The sequence below is a fragment of the Cyprinus carpio genome, chromosome A11 (genome assembly GCF_018340385.1).
Source record: "Cyprinus carpio isolate SPL01 chromosome A11, ASM1834038v1, whole genome shotgun sequence".
In the NCBI taxonomy this organism is placed as follows: Eukaryota; Metazoa; Chordata; class Actinopteri; order Cypriniformes; family Cyprinidae; genus Cyprinus; species Cyprinus carpio.
The window spans coordinates 1,905,712-1,924,096 of NC_056582.1; the positions used below are offsets into that span (position 1 = coordinate 1,905,712).

General features: G+C 47.7%; 1 protein-coding gene across 1 annotated transcript; it reads right to left on the reverse strand.

Annotated features, from left to right (window-relative positions):
• Positions 1 to 644: 644 nt before the first annotated feature.
• LOC122146548 (fibroin heavy chain-like) lies at positions 645 to 7,406 on the reverse strand (the record flags this gene model as incomplete). Its single annotated transcript, XM_042765765.1, has 13 exons — positions 7,241 to 7,406; positions 6,871 to 7,002; positions 5,937 to 6,230; positions 5,463 to 5,618; positions 4,797 to 4,942; positions 3,451 to 3,550; positions 3,237 to 3,368; positions 2,823 to 3,195; positions 2,723 to 2,769; positions 2,160 to 2,685; positions 1,127 to 2,110; positions 859 to 1,047; positions 645 to 756 (listed from the first exon to the last, which is right to left on the reverse strand). Coding segments are annotated over exons 1-13 (3,285 nt in total), but the record flags the coding sequence as incomplete, so codon positions are not given.
• Between the last annotated feature and the right edge of the window lie 10,979 nt (positions 7,407 to 18,385).

The following is an 18,385-nucleotide window of genomic DNA, read 5'->3' on the forward strand; positions in this document are numbered from 1 at the left end:
GCCAATTCAGCTTTAGAAAAAAAAAAAAAAAAAAAAAAAAAAAAAAAAAAGCTAATACTTTGCTAAATGTCCAGGTCTCAGGGAGAGGAACTTCAAGCACTGGCGCCAGAGAGCAGTTGTGAGAAAACAGCCAAATGATACCAAAAAACCCCAACTCTTCAGTCAAGCAATTATTTTTATTTGAGGTGGTAGTAGGGGAGACAGAAAATCTTTCTAAACTGTTTGAGCAAACAGGGAAAAACATGCCATATGAATAAAGCACTGAATTGAAAAGATATCCAGAAAGTATTATGCAAACCTCCCATAACCATTTCCCTGAGCACATCATTGACCTTGGCCACATCGCCGACCACTTCCTTGACCACATCCCTGCCCGCTTCCCTGACCATAACCGCTACCCTGACCAGCACCGCTTCCCTGGCCCATGCCGCTTCCCTGGCCCACGCCGCTTCCCATTCCACTTCCCATTCCTGCGCCGCTTCCCTGGCCCTGTCCGCTTCCCATTCCTGCGCCGCTTCCCATTCCTGCGCCCTTCCCATTCCCTGTCTCCGCTTCCCATTCCTGCGCCGCTTCCCTGGCCCGCGCCCGCTTCCCATTCCAGCGCCGCTTCCCGTTCCAGAGCCGCTTCCCTGGCCCGCGCCGCTTCCCATTCCACTTCCCATTCCAGCTCCGCTTCCCTGGCCCGCGCCGCTTCCCATTCCAGCTCCGCTTCCCATTCCCGCGCCGCTTCCCTGGCCAGCGCCGCTTCCCATTCCGCCGCTCCCATTCCTGCGCCGCTTCCCTGGCCAGCGCCGCTTCCCATTCCACGCCGCTTCCCATTCCCGCGCCGCTTCCCTGGCCCTGTCCGCTTCCCTTCCCATTCCACTTCCCATTCCTGCGCCGCTTCCCTGGCCCTGTCCGCTTCCCATTCCTGCGCCGCTTCCCTGGCCCACGCCGCTTCCCATTCCACTTCCCATTCCTGCGCCGCTTCCCATTCCTGCGCCGCTTCCCATTCCGCTTCCCATTCCTGCGCCGCTTCCCATTCCACTTCCCATTCCTGCGCCGCCGCTTCCCATTCCACGCCGCTTCCCTGGCCCTGTCCGCTTCCCATTCCTGCGCCGCTTCCTGCGCCGCTGTCCCTTTCCACATTCCTGCGCCGCTTCCCATTCCTGCGCCGCTTCCCTGGCCCTGTCCGCTTCCCATTCCTGCGCCGCTTCCCTGGCCCACGCCGCTTCCCATTCCACTTCCCATTCCTGCACCGCTTCCCATTCCACTTCCCATTCCTGCGCCGCTTCCCATTCCTGCGCCGCTTCCCTGGCCCTGTCCGCTTCCCATTCCCGCGCCGCTTCCCATTCCTGCGCCGCTTCCCTGGCCCTGTCCGCTTCCCATTCCTGCGCCGCTTCCCTGGCCCACGCCGCTTCCCATTCCAGCTCCGCTTCCCATTCCACTTCCCATTCCAGCTCCGCTTCCCATTCCACTTCCCATTCCATCGCCGCTTCCCATTCCAGCGCCACTTCCCTGGCCCGCGCCGCTTCCCATTCCTGCGCCGCTTCCCATTCCTGCGCCGCTTCCCTGGCCCTGTCCGCTTCCCATTCCTGCGCCGCTTCCCTGGCCCTGTCCGCTTCCCATTCCTGCGCCGCTTCCCATTCCTGCGCCGCTTCCCTGGCCCTGTCCGCTTCCCATTCCTGCGCCGCTTCCCTGGCCCATTCCACTTCCCATTCCACTTCCCATTCCTGCGCCGCTTCCCATTCCACTTCCCATTCCTGCGCCGCTTCCCATTCCTGCGCCGCTTCCCTGGCCCTGTCCACTTCCCATTCCAGCGCCGCTTCCCATTCCAGCGCCGCTTCCCATTCCTGCGCCGCTTCCCTGGCCCTGTCCGCTTCCCGTTCCTGCGCCGCTTCCCTGGCCCACGCCGCTTCCCATTCCACTTCCCATTCCTGCACCACTTCCCATTCCACTTCCCATTCCTGTACCGCTTCCCATTCCACTTCCCATTCCAGCGCCGCTTCCCATTCCAGCGCCACTTCCCTGGCCCTGTCCACTTCCCATGCCGCTTCCCTGGCCCGCGCCGCTTCCCATTCCACTTCCCATTCCTGCGCCGCTTCCCATTCCACTTCCCATTCCTGCACCACTTCCCATTCCACTTCCCATTCCATCGCCGCTTCCCATTCCCTGTCCACTTCCCCTGGCCCGCGCCGCTTCCCATTCCTGCGCCGCTTCCCATTCCAGCGCCGCTTCCCTGTCCACTTCCCGTTCCAGCGCCGCTTCCCGTTCCAGCGCCGCTTCCCTGGCCTTGTCCGCTTCCCGTTCCAGCGCCGCTTCCCTGGCCCTGTCCGCTTCCCGTTCCTGCGCCGCTTCCCTGGCCCTGTCCGCTTCCCGTTCCTGCGCCGCTTCCCTGGCCCTGTCCGCTTCCCATTCCTGCGCCGCTACCCTTGCCCTTTCCGCTACCCTTGCCGCTTCCCTGGCCACTTCCCGTTCCTGCGCCGCTTCCCTGGCCCTGTCCGCTTCCCGTTCCTGCGCCGCTTCCCAGGCCCTGTCCGCTTCCCGTTCCTGCGCCGCTACCCTTGCCCTGTCCGCTACCCTTGCCCTGTCCGCTTCCCTGTCCGCTTCCCGTTCCTGCGCCGCTTCCCGTTCCTGCGCCGCTTCCCTTACCCTGTCCGCTTCCCGTTCCAGAGCCGCTTCCCTGGCCCGCGCCGCTTCCCATTCCTGCGCCCCATTCCCAGGCCCTGTCCCTGGCCCGCACCGCTTCCCATTCCCACTTCCCATTCCAGCTCCGCTTCCCCAGCTCCGCTTCCCTGGCCCCGCCGCTTCCCATTCCAGCTCCGCTTCCCGTCCCGCGCCGCTTCCCATTCCAGCTCCGCTTCCGTGGCCCGCGCCGCTTCCCATTCCCCTGCTCCGCTTCCCTTCCCGCGCCGCTTCCCACTCCAGCTCCGCTTCCCTGGCCCGCGCCGCTTCCCATTCCAGCTCCGCTTCCCTGGCCCGCGCCGCTTCCCATTCCAGCTCCGCTTCCCTGGCCCGCGCCGCTTCCCATTCCAGCGCCGCTTCCAATTCCACTTCCCTGGCCCGCGCCGCTTCCCATTCCAGCGCCGCTTCCCATTCCACCTCCCATTCCAGCGCCGCTTCCCATTCCAGCGCCGCTTCCCATTCCACCTCCCAGGCCCGCGCCGCTTCCCATTCCAGCTCCGCTTCCCTGGCCCGCGCCGCTTCCCATTCCAGCTCCGCTTCCCTGGCCCGCGCCGCTTCCATTCCAGCTCCGCTTCCCTGGCCCGCGCCGCTTCCCATTCCAGCTCCGCTTCCCTGGCCCGCGCCGCTTCCCATTCCAGCTCCCATTCCAGCGCCGCTTCCCATTCCAGCGCCGCTTCCCATTCCACTTCCCATTGCCTGCGCCGCTTTCCCATTCCAGCGCCGCTTCCCATTCCACTTCCCATGGCCTGCGCCGCTTCCCATTCCCTGCGCCGCTTCCCATTCCACTTCCCATTCCAGCTCCGCTTCCCTGGCCCGCGCCGCTTCCCATTCCAGCGCCGCTTCCCTGGCCCGCGCCGCTTCCCATTCCAGCGCCGCTTCCCATTCCAGCGCCGCTTCCCATTCCAGCGCCGCTTCCCTGGCCCGCGCCGCTTCCCATTCCAGCGCCGCTTCCCGTTCCAGCTCCCATTCCAGCGCCGCTTCCCACTCCAGCGCCGCTTCCCACTCCAGCGCCGCTTCCCACTCCAGCGCCCGCTTCCCTGGCCCGCGCCGCTTCCCATTCCAGCGCCGCTTCCCTGGCCCGCGCCGCTTCCCATTCCAGCGCCGCTTCCCTGGCCCGCGCCGCTTCCCTGGCCCGCGCCGCTTCCCATTCCAGCGCCGCTTCCCATTCCAGCTCCCATTCCAGCGCCGCTTCCCATTCCAGCGCCGCTTCCCATTCCAGCGCCGCTTCCCATTCCACTTCCCATTCCAGTGCCACTTCCCTGGCCCTGTCCGCTTCCCATTCCAGCTCCACTTCCCTGGCCCGCGCCAATTCCCATTCCACTTCCCGCGCCGCTTCCCTGGCCCGCGCCGCTTCCCATTCCACTTCCCATTCCAGCGCCGCTTCCCATTCCACTTCCCATTCCAGCGCCGCTTCCCATTCCACTTCCCATTCCAGCGCCGCTTCCCATTCCACTTCCCATTCCAGCGCCGCTTCCCATTCCACCTCCCATTCCAGCGCCGCTTCCCATTCCAGCGCCGCTTCCCTGGCCCGCGCCGCTTCCCATTCCACTTCCCATTCCAGCGCCGCTTCCAATTCCACTTCCCATTCCAGCGCCACTTCCCTGGCCCTGTCCGCTTCCCATTCCACTTCCCATGCCGCTTCCCTGGCCCACGCCGCTTCCCTGGCCCACGCCGCTTCCCATTCCACTTCCCATTCCAGCGCCGCTTCCCATTCCTGCGCCGCTTCCCATTCCTGCGCCGCTTCCCATTCCACTTCCCATTCCTGCGCCGCTTCCCATTCCACTTCCCATTCCTGCACCGCTTCCCATTCCACTTCCCATTCCTGCGCCGCTTCCCTGGCCCTGTCCGCTTCCCATTCCACTTCCCATTCCTGCACCACTTCCCATTCCACTTCCCATTCCTGCGCCGCTTCCCATTCCACTTCCCATTCCACTTCCCATTCCTGCACCACTTCCCATTCCGCTTCCCATTCCTGCGCCGCTTCCCATTCCACTTCCCATTCCAGCTCCGCTTCCCATTCCTGCGCCGCTTCCCTGGCCCTGTCCGCTTCCCATTCCTGCGCCGCTTCCCATTCCTGCGCCGCTTCCCATTCCTGCGCCGCTTCCCATTCCTGCGCCGCTTCCCATTCCTGCGCCGCTTCCCATTCCTGCGCCAATTCCCATTCCGCTTCCCATTCCGCTTCCCATTCCTGCGCCGCTTCCCATTCCGCTTCCCATTCCTGCGCCACTTCCCATTCCGCTTCCCATTCCTGCGCCGCTTCCCATTCCGCTTCCCATTCCTGCGCCGCTTCCCATTCACTTCCCATTCCTGCGCCCACTTCCCATTCCGCTTCCCATTCCTGCGCCGCTTCCCATTCCGCTTCCCATTCCTGCGCCGCTTCCCATTCCTGCGCCGCTTCCCATTCCACTTCCCATTCCACTTCCCATTCCTGCGCCGCTTCCCATTCCTGCGCCGCTTCCCATTCCACTTCCCATTCCTGCGCCGCTTCCCATTCCACTTCCCATTCCTGCGCCGCTTCCCATTCCTGCGCCGCTTCCCATTCCTGCGCCGCTTCCCATTCCACTTCCCATTCCACTTCCCATTCCTGCACCACTTCCCATTCCACTTCCCATTCCACTTCCCATTCCATCGCCGCTTCCCATTCCTGCGCCGCTTCCCATTCCTGCGCCGCTTCCCATTCCTGCGCCGCTTCCCATTCCTGCGCCGCTTCCCATTCCTGCGCCGCTTCCCATTCCACTTCCCATTCCACTTCCCATTCCTGCGCCGCTTCCCATTCCTGCGCCGTCCACTTCCCATTCCTGCGCCGCTTCCCATTCCTGCGCCGCTTCCCATTCCTGCGCCGCTTCCCATTCCACTTCCCATTCCTGTGCCGCTTCCCATTCCCATTCCACTTCCCATTCCAGCTCCGCTTCCCTGGCCCGCGCCGCTCCCCATTCCAGCGCCATAACCCTGACCATAACCGCTTCCCATTCCACTTCCCATTCCTGTGCCGCTTCCCATTCCACTTCCCATTCCAGCGCCATAACCCTGACCATAACCGCTTCCCATTCCACTTCCCATTCCAGTGCCGCTTCCCTGGCCCACGCACCCTCCCATTCCAACTCCATAACCCTGACCATAACCGCTTCCCATTCCACTTCCCATTCCAGCGCCGCTTCCCTGGCCCACGCCGCTTCCCATTCCACTCCCCATTCCAGCGCCATAACCGCTTCCCATTCCAGCGCCGCTTCCCTGGCCCGCGCCGCTTCCCATTCCAGCGCCATAACCCTGACCATAACCGCTTCCCATTCCAGCGCCGCTTCCCTGGCCCTGTCCGCTTCCCATTCCAGCGCCATAACCCTGACCATAACCGCTTCCCTGGCCAATACCACTTCCCAGTCCGCTTCCCTGGCCAATACCTCTTCCCTGGCAACTTGCCTGACCTCTTCCCTGACCACGTGGTTCACTGCATGCAAAGCCACTGGTGGTTGGGCAACATTTCTGTGTGCCAGGACACTGGCCATCATTGAAACAGCTTTCAGCACACAGTGGAATCATCTCCGGTATGGGACATTGACCCGGCTTCACTGCTTGAACACAGATAGTCAGCTTTAGTTTGTGCATATAGACCAGGGCTGGCGAACGTTGGTCCTGGAGTCGCAGCCCTGCAGAGTTTTGCTTCAACCCTAATCAAACACACCTGAACAATCTAATCAAGGTCTGAAGGGTTATTAGAAAGCTACAGGTAGGTGAGCTTTAATTTGGGTTAGAGCTGAACTCTGCAGGGCTGCGCCTCTCCAGGACCGGAGTTCGCCATCCCAATATAGACAATATGCCACTTCAATATACACAACACAAAACACTCAAAGCATGAATAACAAGTTTTACCTACAGAGTGAATTATATTCCAAGTCAGTGGTTCTCAATTCCAGTCCTGGGGACCCCTTGCGCTGCACATTTTGCATGTTTCATCATCAAATAAGGGAGACACACAAAACATGCAGAGAAGGGGGTTCCCAGGACTGGAATTGAGAACCACTGTTCGAAGTATTATTCTGCTTTATTTTGTAAAGCCATCCTGTGCTTAAAACTATCCTAAGGGATTAATTCAAACCTACTTTAGAGGAGAACAACAGAAGGCAAAGTCTCTAAAACTTGCATTGAATTCAATGCATTATGGGAGGTATTTTTTTTTAGTCCTAGCATCCATTATTAATGGAAACTCACTGAAAACAGGTAGTACGCAAACAGGCCCACAGTCAAATCGACAGCATTTGTGTCCTCCAGGGCAGTCTTCATCAGAAGAACATCCTCGATGGGACGGCACGACCGTCAGCCTTGCCGGACATAAACCATCCACTAGAGAATTCAAGAGGATCATTAGGGGAGGCCAGGTAGTGTGGTTTCAGCATTTGTAAATCAGGGGTTTCACAATGGGTCTCAAACCTAAATACAAATTTGACATTTGTCCGCTTCAAATCAAGTGTTTTAAAACCTACTACTCATTCGTAAACTGTGTTAGTTACTTTCAGAGACTGAGAGTCACTTATTTCTGCATTACTTCAGGCTGTGTAATGAAAGCAACAGATCTTCTCACCTGTAGATCTTCTTTGAATGGCATGAGTTATGCTCAAGTATCCAAACAGACACGATAAAACAGCAATCAACGAGAAATACACTCGAGCTGTCATCCTCCCGGCCTGTGATCTCTGCTGGAAAATGCACTGAATTGGTGCATCAGGAGAAGCCAACAGCAAAGTGCACAAAACTAAACAAATACGTTTTGCTGCAATATCAACCTCTGTAAAATGGGGTTTTAAAGATCCAAGGAGAACAGGTCAATTCCAACCCTGATCAAACTCACCTGCCTGTTGCTTTCTAGTAATCTGAAATGCCTTGATTAGCTTGTTCAGGTGTGTTTGATTGGGGTTGGATGAGCTGAATGCTGCGTTCACAACATGTCATAATAATTAAGCTAGCCTAATTACGAGAGGATTGTGCATTTCTATGATGACACTATCAACTGCAAAATGAATCTGCAGTGGTCAGGTGGTACAGCGATCATGTTGTGGTACCAGTAGGTGTGTTCAACTTCATGCAGCGCTGCGTGCCGGTTCTTCTAATTCTTCTTCTTTTCTTAAAATTAACCAGAACAAAATATACAACAGTAATGTGCAAACCATTTACTCAGTAATCAACAACTGTATATTTGTAAAAATATTACAAGTCTTGTTTTCTTTTTTATTAACAATGTTCTCCAAACTGGTGCAGTAGTCCTTAAGTCTCCTGAAGAAATTTGATGAAATTTGGCTAGGACACTGACCTTGTATGTGAAATGTTCCCAAAATAATAAAAAGATGTACAAGAAAAGTTATTACATTCATTTGAATACTACATACATATCAAAATTATTTAACTTGAATGTAATATGTTTTCCTTCTAATTACATTTTCCACATCCACCCCAAAAAAATAAAAAAAATCATTTGTAAACACAATTACAAAATAAATGGATAATATAGACTCCTTTTCCATTGAGCAAACAAATCGCAGGAATAAATCAATATCCAGATTAAATCTCTAACACACTTTTAGCTGCATATACCATGAAACATTTTAAATATAGCCTCTTTTACTTTATTTAAACAGTATATTTCCCAAACACGCCAAACTTTATTCCAACTCTAAATACACTGGTCCTAAGCTTTTTACCTGCATCACCTGTTATACTATTCCTATATTTATTAGTACAACTGTGTTTAAGAAATCAATGTCTCCTAGGAACATGCTGTCTTTAGCATATATTGCTTCATGGAAGTATTACTTGCTCACTACAAACTGTTTTCAGCATTCATGAAATGTTTCTAGAGCACCAAATCTGCATATTAAATGATGGCCCAGTAATGTGAGGCTTCTGTACATAGTGAATGGTATAAAAACGTTCTTTTCTTCAATTGGACATTATTGTCATTTCCAAAGATCATGGTGCCTTCATAAAGACTTCCTCTGGGGAAGAATCACATGACATCACAATAGAAACAGTACAAAACTAGTTTGTTGCGAGAAGGATTAATGTTCAACCGCTGCATATTTTTATGGATTTCAATTACAGAATATGACTTACAATAGTAAGTAGCTGAGTCAATAAAGCACAAACTGGGTATAAAGCCCTGACCTCAAATTTCTGTAAGAATTGATTTTCCTACCATCATTACAATTTAAGTTTGAGGAACCACCTTTATATTTTTGTTAGTGAGGTGAAGTGATGAACAAAACAAAGGGCTCTTGAGACATGTTTTCAGAGTTGAATGTGTTTACACAGTGTCTTACAACTGCAGAGGTCATCATATGAGATACTTAGTAACTCTCAGACACAAAATTCAGTTTTGCTCTGTCAAAAGAGAGAGAGAGAGAGAGAGAGAATAGAACAAACAGCAGAACTGCTACGTCTCCAAGGAACACATTGTTTTGTAGGGCTGGGTAAGAAATATAGATATCTCGATATTAATCAAATCTCATTTTTACGGAATGGTATCGATTCCTAAATCCAAAGAATTGATTAGTCTAGCCTGTTTTCAGTTAATGGACGGAACGTTTAATGCAAAATCACATCCAATAAATCTCAATAATAAAATTAAACAAATACTCATAATACAAAACAAAGTCTCAGATTTCAAATTCTGTCCATTGTATTGCCGTTTTGGCACTGTTTAATGTGGAGTGACAGATCGCTGTAGTGCCTCGATCAACAGTCGCAGCAGTGTGAAGAGCTTGTGAACTGATCATCTCCTCCACATTAATACCAGTTTAGGTAAAAATAAGCATTACTAAACAAACAAAGGTAAGTTAAAAGAAAGAGTAATGTACAACTTTAGAATCCATATCTTGTCTCATGTAATCGCTCAATTAGTGTTTCAGCTGTGCAAAGATGTCAATATAACGCCTTGTAAACAATGTCACATAACATCACATTTACCTCAGAAAAACATATTTGGTGACCATAAACTCATTAGTCAGATAGAAAAATAAATGTAGATGGGGCATTTTGCCAAATATATGCAACATATAACACATCAGTAACTCTACAACCCTACCCAGTACAGTTTTCCTCAGCGTTTGCAATGTCTGCACAAAGGAGACGTCGGGCAGCTGCTTGAAGACCTCGCCTCTCTATTAATGTGCTTGGACACAGAGCTCTGTGAACAGCCAACCTCTTTTGCAATGACCTTTTGTGTCTTGCCCTCCTTGAACAAGGTGTCAATGGTCGTCTTTTGGACAACTGTCAAAAAAGTCAGCAGTCATTATTATTTTTTGTGATCAACTTTTTTATTGTTTTTAATTCAACAAAACAACATTTATTCAAACAAACAAAACAGGGAAGGGGGAGCAACAGACATATCAATATTTTTACAATTTGAAATAACTTTTTAAAGTCATTCCTTTATATAATCCAAAAATTTGGAAGAAAAACATTGATATGCATCGGTGCTGGGTTTATCCCTGTTCATTTGTGCTGTTGTATATTCATAAGTCACTATTTTAAGGAGGCTGTGAATCAAAAATGTTTTTGCACATGTGAGGAGTACACCAATTTTGTATTATTGCATTCTTTGCAGCTGTAAAACCAGCAAACAATGCAGCTTTATTTTGATGAAGCAACTGACCACCTTGTCCACCTTCGCCTGTCTCTGCTGTCCATCACGACCCTTATTGCTGCAGTCAGACTGAATCTGATCATGGATGGGAAAGGGACATCGAGGCTGTCTTTGCCTGAGTGCACAGAGATGATGAGGAAGACCACGATGATGCCCCTGAACCACACAATCTTGAAGTTTGCTCTAAACATCTGTGTGCTGCTCTCCATGAGCACAACTACCTGTAAAACATTTACATGGAGTAAAACGTTGTACATTTCATGTTGTCTGCAGTGGGCTAAAGCACTGAGCTGGTAAGCAGAAGGTTAATGGTTCGATCTCTGCAGTCGTCACCACTGGTTGTGTCCTAGAGCAAGGCTCTTTACTCCAGGTTGCTGCAGGGGGATTGTGATCCCTGTAATAAGAGCACTGTAAGTCACTTCAGATAAAGGTGTCTGCCAAATGTAATTTTTTGTCTCTTGGGCACAAATGCTTAATATAGCTGCTTATTTCTTCAAGTTTATTTCTTCAAGGTACTATTATAATATAAATGCATAGATATATTTCATACAATTTCTATTTGGGGGGTTTAAATTGTTAGTTAGTGGTAGTTAACCAAACATATAAATTCAGTCATTATTTGCTTGCCTCATTGCTGTTCAACACTTGTGTTGCTCAGGGCCGGCTCCAGGAATGGGCAGGGGTGGGCTGAGCCCACCCAAATGACTGTCTTGCCCACCCAATTAGAATTAGATAAAGATTATGTTATTTTTTTGTGCATAGATTAAAACTAATCTGAAGCTGACTATATTTTGAGAAATTTAAGCTATAGCTCGAGACAGCCCAAACAATCATAAAATAACTCCAGAAAATTACAGCATATTTATTTTATTAGCTCAATGTAAGGTGCACTGAATTTACACGGAGGCTTCAGTCTGTTGCAGAAAAGCAGAGGCTGACAGTGAGCAAAAATGGGCAGAAATATTTGCGCGCTATCACGGGGAGTTTGCGTGTTATGAGGAGTTTAATACACGAATATGAATCATAGCCTACCACTGAAATTACTTGAGCAGTTTTAATGTTCTAAAAGGAAAAAATCTGCCGTTTTGAATTGAAAGTTGGGCATATTTTAAAATAGCTACAAATATTATTTGCAGTTCAGATTGATTACTTTACAAAAAAATAAAAAATCTTATTATTTATTAAGTTCTTTTACCATTACCATAGGGGTCTGGTCTTAATATTTTACTCAAAACAATAATGTACTGTAATGTTCTAGATATGATTATGGCCTTGTTTGGTATAAATAAAAAAGTTCACCAGTGTAGATACAATGATACAGAGAAAGAGAACAATGAGTGTTTTTTTCCCCTTGCAATACAGGAATCAAGAATAAGAAAAGTGCTGTAATAACTCTGTTTGAAATTACAATAATTCAAATAAAATACAACTTAAGATTTAAAAGAGGTTTTAATCATTTTTGTAGTGTACTCACTCAAAGCCTTTCTTTGATCTCAGCATTCCTTCATTAGTCACTCTAGTGTCTCATCTGTCCCTGTTACATCCAGACAAAAGTCAAGTTAACGTTACCTTTGGGATTTAGCTGGTAGTTGAGGTATCCAATACAAATGTTCCTCAATTGATCAACAGTACTAAAAAAACAAATAAAACCGATAAGGTATGTTTAGTTACTCTATGTAGATGTATTTATTTACATTACATTCAAATAATGTAAGCAGTGTTGACAACAGTGAATTCTACTGCATAGCCTACTAGCGCACATACATCACTCCGATGTCAAGTTCATGTCTATTAGTTGTGCCCATCTGTAATTCTTTTTGAACATTTTCCTGACACATATTAAATATACATTTAGTAATCATCTTTAAGATGTATATGGTTTATGAAAATTCACTTTGGAGATGGTACATGAGCTCCCGTGTTCACTATATCATAATAAAATGTGTTTTTACAGAAAAATCACAAATACTGTCTTGTATCTTTCACCTTCAGCAATTTAACATCTTAATGAGAATCTTGCGAGAATTAGTGCACCAGCCAGGTGATTCTCGTCTACTCTTTTATGAATACTCAGAGTTCAAACATACTTATTCGCTCGCCTACTGCTTTTTGTATACTATATAGTAGGGAAGTATGCGGTTTTGAGTGCAACGTAAACATACACACAGACTACAGGTGGTTTTCAATTGGAAGGCTGCATCCTAGTGAGACTACAGTCCTCCTCAGTAATAAACACAAGAATGAGATGCTATTATAAGATGCATCTAATAATGTTTCTTCCCTACGGTCACAGCATGACAATACTATTTACATTAATTGTGGGAAAATATTTTATATTACAAAATCTTTATATTAACTTTCAATTAATGCAATGCAGGTAACAACCATCTGTGTTGTTTCCCTGGTTTACATTATGGATAGCTTAACATTATGTGATTAATTTTTAACAAAATGAAAGCAAAACATCTGCCTATATCTCGAAAATGATTTTTTGTTTTGCATTGCATACTGAAGCTTATTGAACTCAGAGTTCATTAATTTTCCAATAATTATTGTTCATGAAATGTATTTTGTGCAAAGTATTATGGGTGATTGGAGAACACAAAGGATGCGCTTGATGCATTCTTTAAAATAAGCCAAATGAAGGATGTGAAATGAAGGCTGTCTTGATGACATGGCAGCCAAGATAGTCAGCCTTACTAGGGCCCTGTCCACACGAATGCGGTTATTTTTAAAACCGCAGCTTTTTCTACGCGGTTTGGCTGTTCGTCCACACGCAAACACAGCACCAGGTCACTGAAACAAAACATTTTTGAAAATGCCTGCCAGGGTGAAGTTTTTCAAAAACTCTGGTTGCAGTGTTATCATGTAGATAGCAAAACCGGCGTTTTTGTCTTGTGACGTCATAGCCTCCACCTACTGGAAACTTTTTCAGGCTTCTGATTGGCCAACATGGCTTTACGGTTGAGATTATATTGCCACCTGTTGGTTTGGAATGCTCTTGACAGTGCATCATAGCATGAGTTTGCGTTCTCGTGTGGACGGAGATTTTTCTTTTAAATGGAAGAAGGAAAAACTCAGTTTATAAAAATACCTGTGGACGTGTGGACATGGGCTAGGACACAGCCTTCAAATTAAGAAACACCTTACATGAAGGGTAAAACAAGTAAATGTGGGGCTAATCAATTAACAAATTAGTAACCAAGACAACCAAGGACACAGGAATGGAAAAGGCCAATGAAATTGGCGAATGAAATTCCAACACTAGAGGTCCCTATGCTGAACACCACAACTAGCTGAATTGCATTACAAATCCAAGGTGGCACAAATGCTGACAAGCAAGCATGTCAAATAACAAGTGCACCTCACCTCTTTGCAACCTGCCAACAACCAGGAAGCATGACCTCATGTCTCCTTCACCTCTAAAAGATTTATCAATACCACGTAAAGATGTCTCAGCTGTATATAGCCTTTTCTAAAAATCTTAAAACAATTACACATTTTAAAAAGCTGAATATATCAGGTTGTTTTCATTGAGAAAGTATTATTCTTCTAATGAGAAAGTAACACTATGGGGGAAGACACAGATTTCACGTTAGGGAAACCAAACAGTGGAAGAATACACATATGGGACCACCGATAGGGATTCACTACATATGGAACATTAACCCAAATACGAGGGCTCACCTAAGTTTTATACCAAAGGTAATGGGTCTGGTTATAAGTTCTTCTGCATAACTCATCCACCATAGTTGTGCTTTTAATGCTGGAGAAGGGTGGTCCAGGCTTCATCACTCAAGGAAAACTTGGAACTGGACCTAAAGAGTGCATGTCATCCCCTCAGAAAGTGAAAAGGCAATGCATTCAAGCTCTACACTCTACCAGTCATCTGAATTCATCTGTTTGTACCCAGAACTCGAGACAAAACCAAGCTCAAATAATAAATTATGCGCAAATTATAAAATCTTGCAGTGGTATTGGGAGTAGCCCAGACCAGAGCATGTGAGCGGAGTGGAGCAGGAGCGAGCGGGGAGCGCGAGCGGGCGGGTCTTAGACTGAGCGCAGAGCGGCATTTTTAAAAGGACGGAGCGTCGCTCTATTTCCCGCTCCAATTTCGCTCCGCTCACCACGAGTCTGAAGCATGCTCAGTCAAGCCTGACCCAGAATCCATCTGTCTTTTACTGTCATCAACAGACTATTTTCATTCAAAACTCGGCTCAATAATGGAGTTCAAAAAGTACTTCAAAAAAGAAAACGAGAAATCATACAGGTGTACTATTAAAAAACGAACTAACAGTGATTTATTTATATAATTAGGCCCATTAATTCGTTTAATTTTACAGCAGTTTTTTTTTTTTCGTACAATTGATATAAGCCAATTTAAAATTTAATCCTGTGCGCTGCGCAAAAGTTCATTTATAAGAATGTTGGCCTAATAGTTAATTTACTTTTAAAACGTTTATGTATATTTTTTGTTTATATAATTTTTATTTATATTATTAGGCCCATTTATTCGTTTAAATTTTACAGCAGTTTTTTTTTTTGTACAATTGATATAAGCCAATTTAAATTTTAATCCTGCGCGCTGCGCAAAAGTTCAGTTATAAGAATGTTGGCCTAATAGTTCATTTACTTTTAAAAGGTTTATTTATATTTTTGTTTATATAATTTTTATTTATATTATTAGGCCCATTTATTCGTTTAACTTTATAGGAATTTTTGTGACTAATTTGTCATTTGTAATTTTAAATAAAACATTTCTATTTGAAAAATGTTGCTCATTAGTTCTTTAGGAGGTAAGGCTGTGGTCTAAGCTAAAAGTCATATATAGATTTTTTTTCTTTTTTGGAGCGAGCGGGGGGCGATTTGAGTGGAGCGCGAAGCAAACTGCGTTGAGTGCTGAGCGATAATGAGCGGAGCGGCCTGATGTAGCTTTGAGCGGGGGAGCGGAGGGGTGAACAGTTCCGTGAGCAATGAGCGGAGATTCTCACCGCTCCACTCCGCTCACATGCTCTGGCCCAGACCACAGCTTTGCAAATGTCTGCTATTGATGCACCATTCACTAAAGAGGCCTCAACTCCCCTGGTTGAGTGCACCCTTACTCCTAAGGGGCATTGTAAACCATGGGCTTGATATGATAGGAATTTTTCATCAACAATTCAATTGACAATTATTTTTGGGAGGACAGCCTTCCCCCTCTGCTGTCCTCCAAAGCAGACAAAGAGCAGTTCAGACTGTCTGAAACGTTTGGTCCAGATAAATTAGCAAATCTTGCAGATCCCCCACCCGCTAGACAGAAGTGAGCATAGTCAGGTGGGCTATCTACATGGAGAGGGCACTAAGCTCAACTGACTCCAAAGGCTTAAACATATCTCTGTAAGGCCCATAAGACCACTGAGAGATCCCAAGAGCTGATGAGGCACAGTCTCTGATGATTTAATCTTTGCACACCTTTCAGGAATTCAATAATGAGATGATTTCCCACTGACCTCCCATCCACATTGTCATAATTTGCTACTATTGCAGCCACATACAACTTTAAAGTAGACAGAGATAGGTGACTGTCCAGGTCCTCCTGGAAGGAAGGAAAGCACTGATTCAATACCACATCTCCAAGGGTCTTCCCCCTAGAATAACACCAATTAATGAACAGGCACCACTTCAGGGCATATAACTGCATAGTAGAGGGACCTCTAGCTTGAGTGACCGTGTCAATCACTGCTGGTGATATACCTCTGAATTCCTCCTTGTCCCATCCAGGGAACAGACACGGAGGTTCAAGAGGTTTAGGCGTGAATGTCAATTTGTGCCCTGCCTCTGAGAAAGAAGGTCCTTCCTCAGGGGCTGACGCTATTAGGGTGATCTATGAGAACTAGGTATAATGGGGTCAATACGGCACAACCATGAGGACTTGTTCCTTGTCCTCCCTGATTTTGCACAACGTGTGCAATGAGGCTCACTGGGGGAAACACATACTTGTGAATGGCCCCCTGATGTTTGATATAAGCTGCTGTTGCTGTGTTGTCCATCCAGACCAACATATGCTTGCTTTGAGTCATTGGTCAAAACCTCTTCAAGGCTAGAATCACAGTCAACAACTCTAGGCAATTGATGTGCCATTGCAGCCGTGCCCCAACCTGCCCTGGAAGCATCTGTTGTTACTATGATGCATCTGGATGCCTGTTCTAGGGTAACACCTGCCCACAGAAATCAAGGGTCTGTCCTAGGTCTGAAAGTACAACAGCACTCTGGTGTGATGGCCACATGATGTGTGCTGTGGCACCATGCCCATCTAGAGATTCTGGCTTCAAACCAAGAGGTGTTACCACGGATAAGGATGCCATATGCTTTAGGAGCCCTGGAAATATTTGAGAGGAATGGCCAATGGACATTGCTCTCCTCTCATCCCTCCTGCAGGAGGGAAGCTTGACCCCAAGCCTGGCATTAGCAGGTCAGTGGGCTCCCCTCCTTCCCTGGGTCTCCCATCTCAGGACTGCTTGGAAGCCTTTTGTGGGTTCTTAGTAGCCTGCAGACGAGCAGGCGGTGTCACCTTCCCATGAAAGGGCCATTCTGCATGCCTTGTTGCTGTCCCAGGCTGTTGTGGGGCCTGCGCAGCCTTCACAGGGGACCACCCTCAGCAGCAAGCAGGCAGGGCTTGCTGCATCATGGGAGAAGGGACAGGACCTGACCCGCATCATGGCAGGATGTTTCTGCTGTGGTGCTCACCTCAGCGCAGGCTCAGCAAAAGTGAAGGGCACATAACGGCCGCAAAGGGAGTGCTTGTGATCACCTTTCTGAAATGTAAAATGACAAATGGGCTGCAGGTGTACATGATTGAGCCAACTGGGACAGGGCATACAGCATGAGTCACGTAAACTAGCATATGGCCCATGTGAAAATGAAGAACAATTTAGCATACTTTTAAAATAATAATTGTTACGTAAATAATATACTTTAAAACGATATACTTGAGTGCAAACGAGATGTAATGAGGGTAATAAGCAATCAAACTAAAAAGTATTATAGTTTAAATCTACTGTACTAAAAATCATTTAGGGTAAACTAAAATACACTTAAAGTGGCCTAAATTCTAAAAGACACTTAAGTGCCTTTTTTGCCATTAATATGCCAATCTGCAAATCATTTTTTAAAATGATATTTTTAGAATTTGAAATACAATACACATTTAATACAATGAACGAAACTTTTTTTTTTTACAAGAGTGTGCATCCCAATTTGTTACATGATGAGTCTTAATTTTTGAATGAACTACCCTGTTAATGGCTTTTTTATATAGAATTGTAGAAGAGGAGGTTATGTCATGCTCTTGTTGTTTGATGTTTTGTTTGATGGCCTAGTTTACCTTAGCTCCCTTGATTAGTTTATTCAGTTCACCTGTGTATAATTAATTAAGTCATTAGTTCCTCTCTTGCATTTGTATAAATTATCCTTGTTTAGTTCTCTCAGTTGCCAGTTATTATATTTGTGTATACTACTTGTGTTTCCCTGTGTTTTGAAATTCAAAATCAACATCACAAAGAACAATTAAATGCAATAACACAAAATAATCCAAGATGATGAAAAACCAAACAATCCAAGATGATGATGAACGCAGGGTGGCGACAACAGAGAGAGGAACCATGGAGGGATCAGGAGGAACCATGGCAGATCAGACAGAGGGAGGAGCCAGGGTGGCGAAGACAGTGGGAGGAGCCAGGGAGAATACAGAAGGGAGCAGGAGCCAGGTAGGACCAAGACCGCAGCCATGAATGCGGCCCACGATGGAGCCAGTGGAGGGAGGAGCCATGGTGGAGGAAGGGCTGATTACTCCAGGAGGCCAATTGACAGTGGTGAAGCTGGAGCAACAGAGGACCAAGGTGGAGCTGGAGGGAGAGAGGAGCCCAATGGAGCCAGAGGAATGGAGGGATCAGGTGAAGCCGCAGGAGTGTAGTCACAAGGCGATGGCAGGTTGATGACCGACCAAGGTGGAGCCAGAGGGATGAGGGAGCCCAGCAAAGCTGGTGGACTGATGGGCCACGGCGGAGAAGAGGGAAGTAGGAGCTATGTTGGAGCCTCTGGGTCGATGGG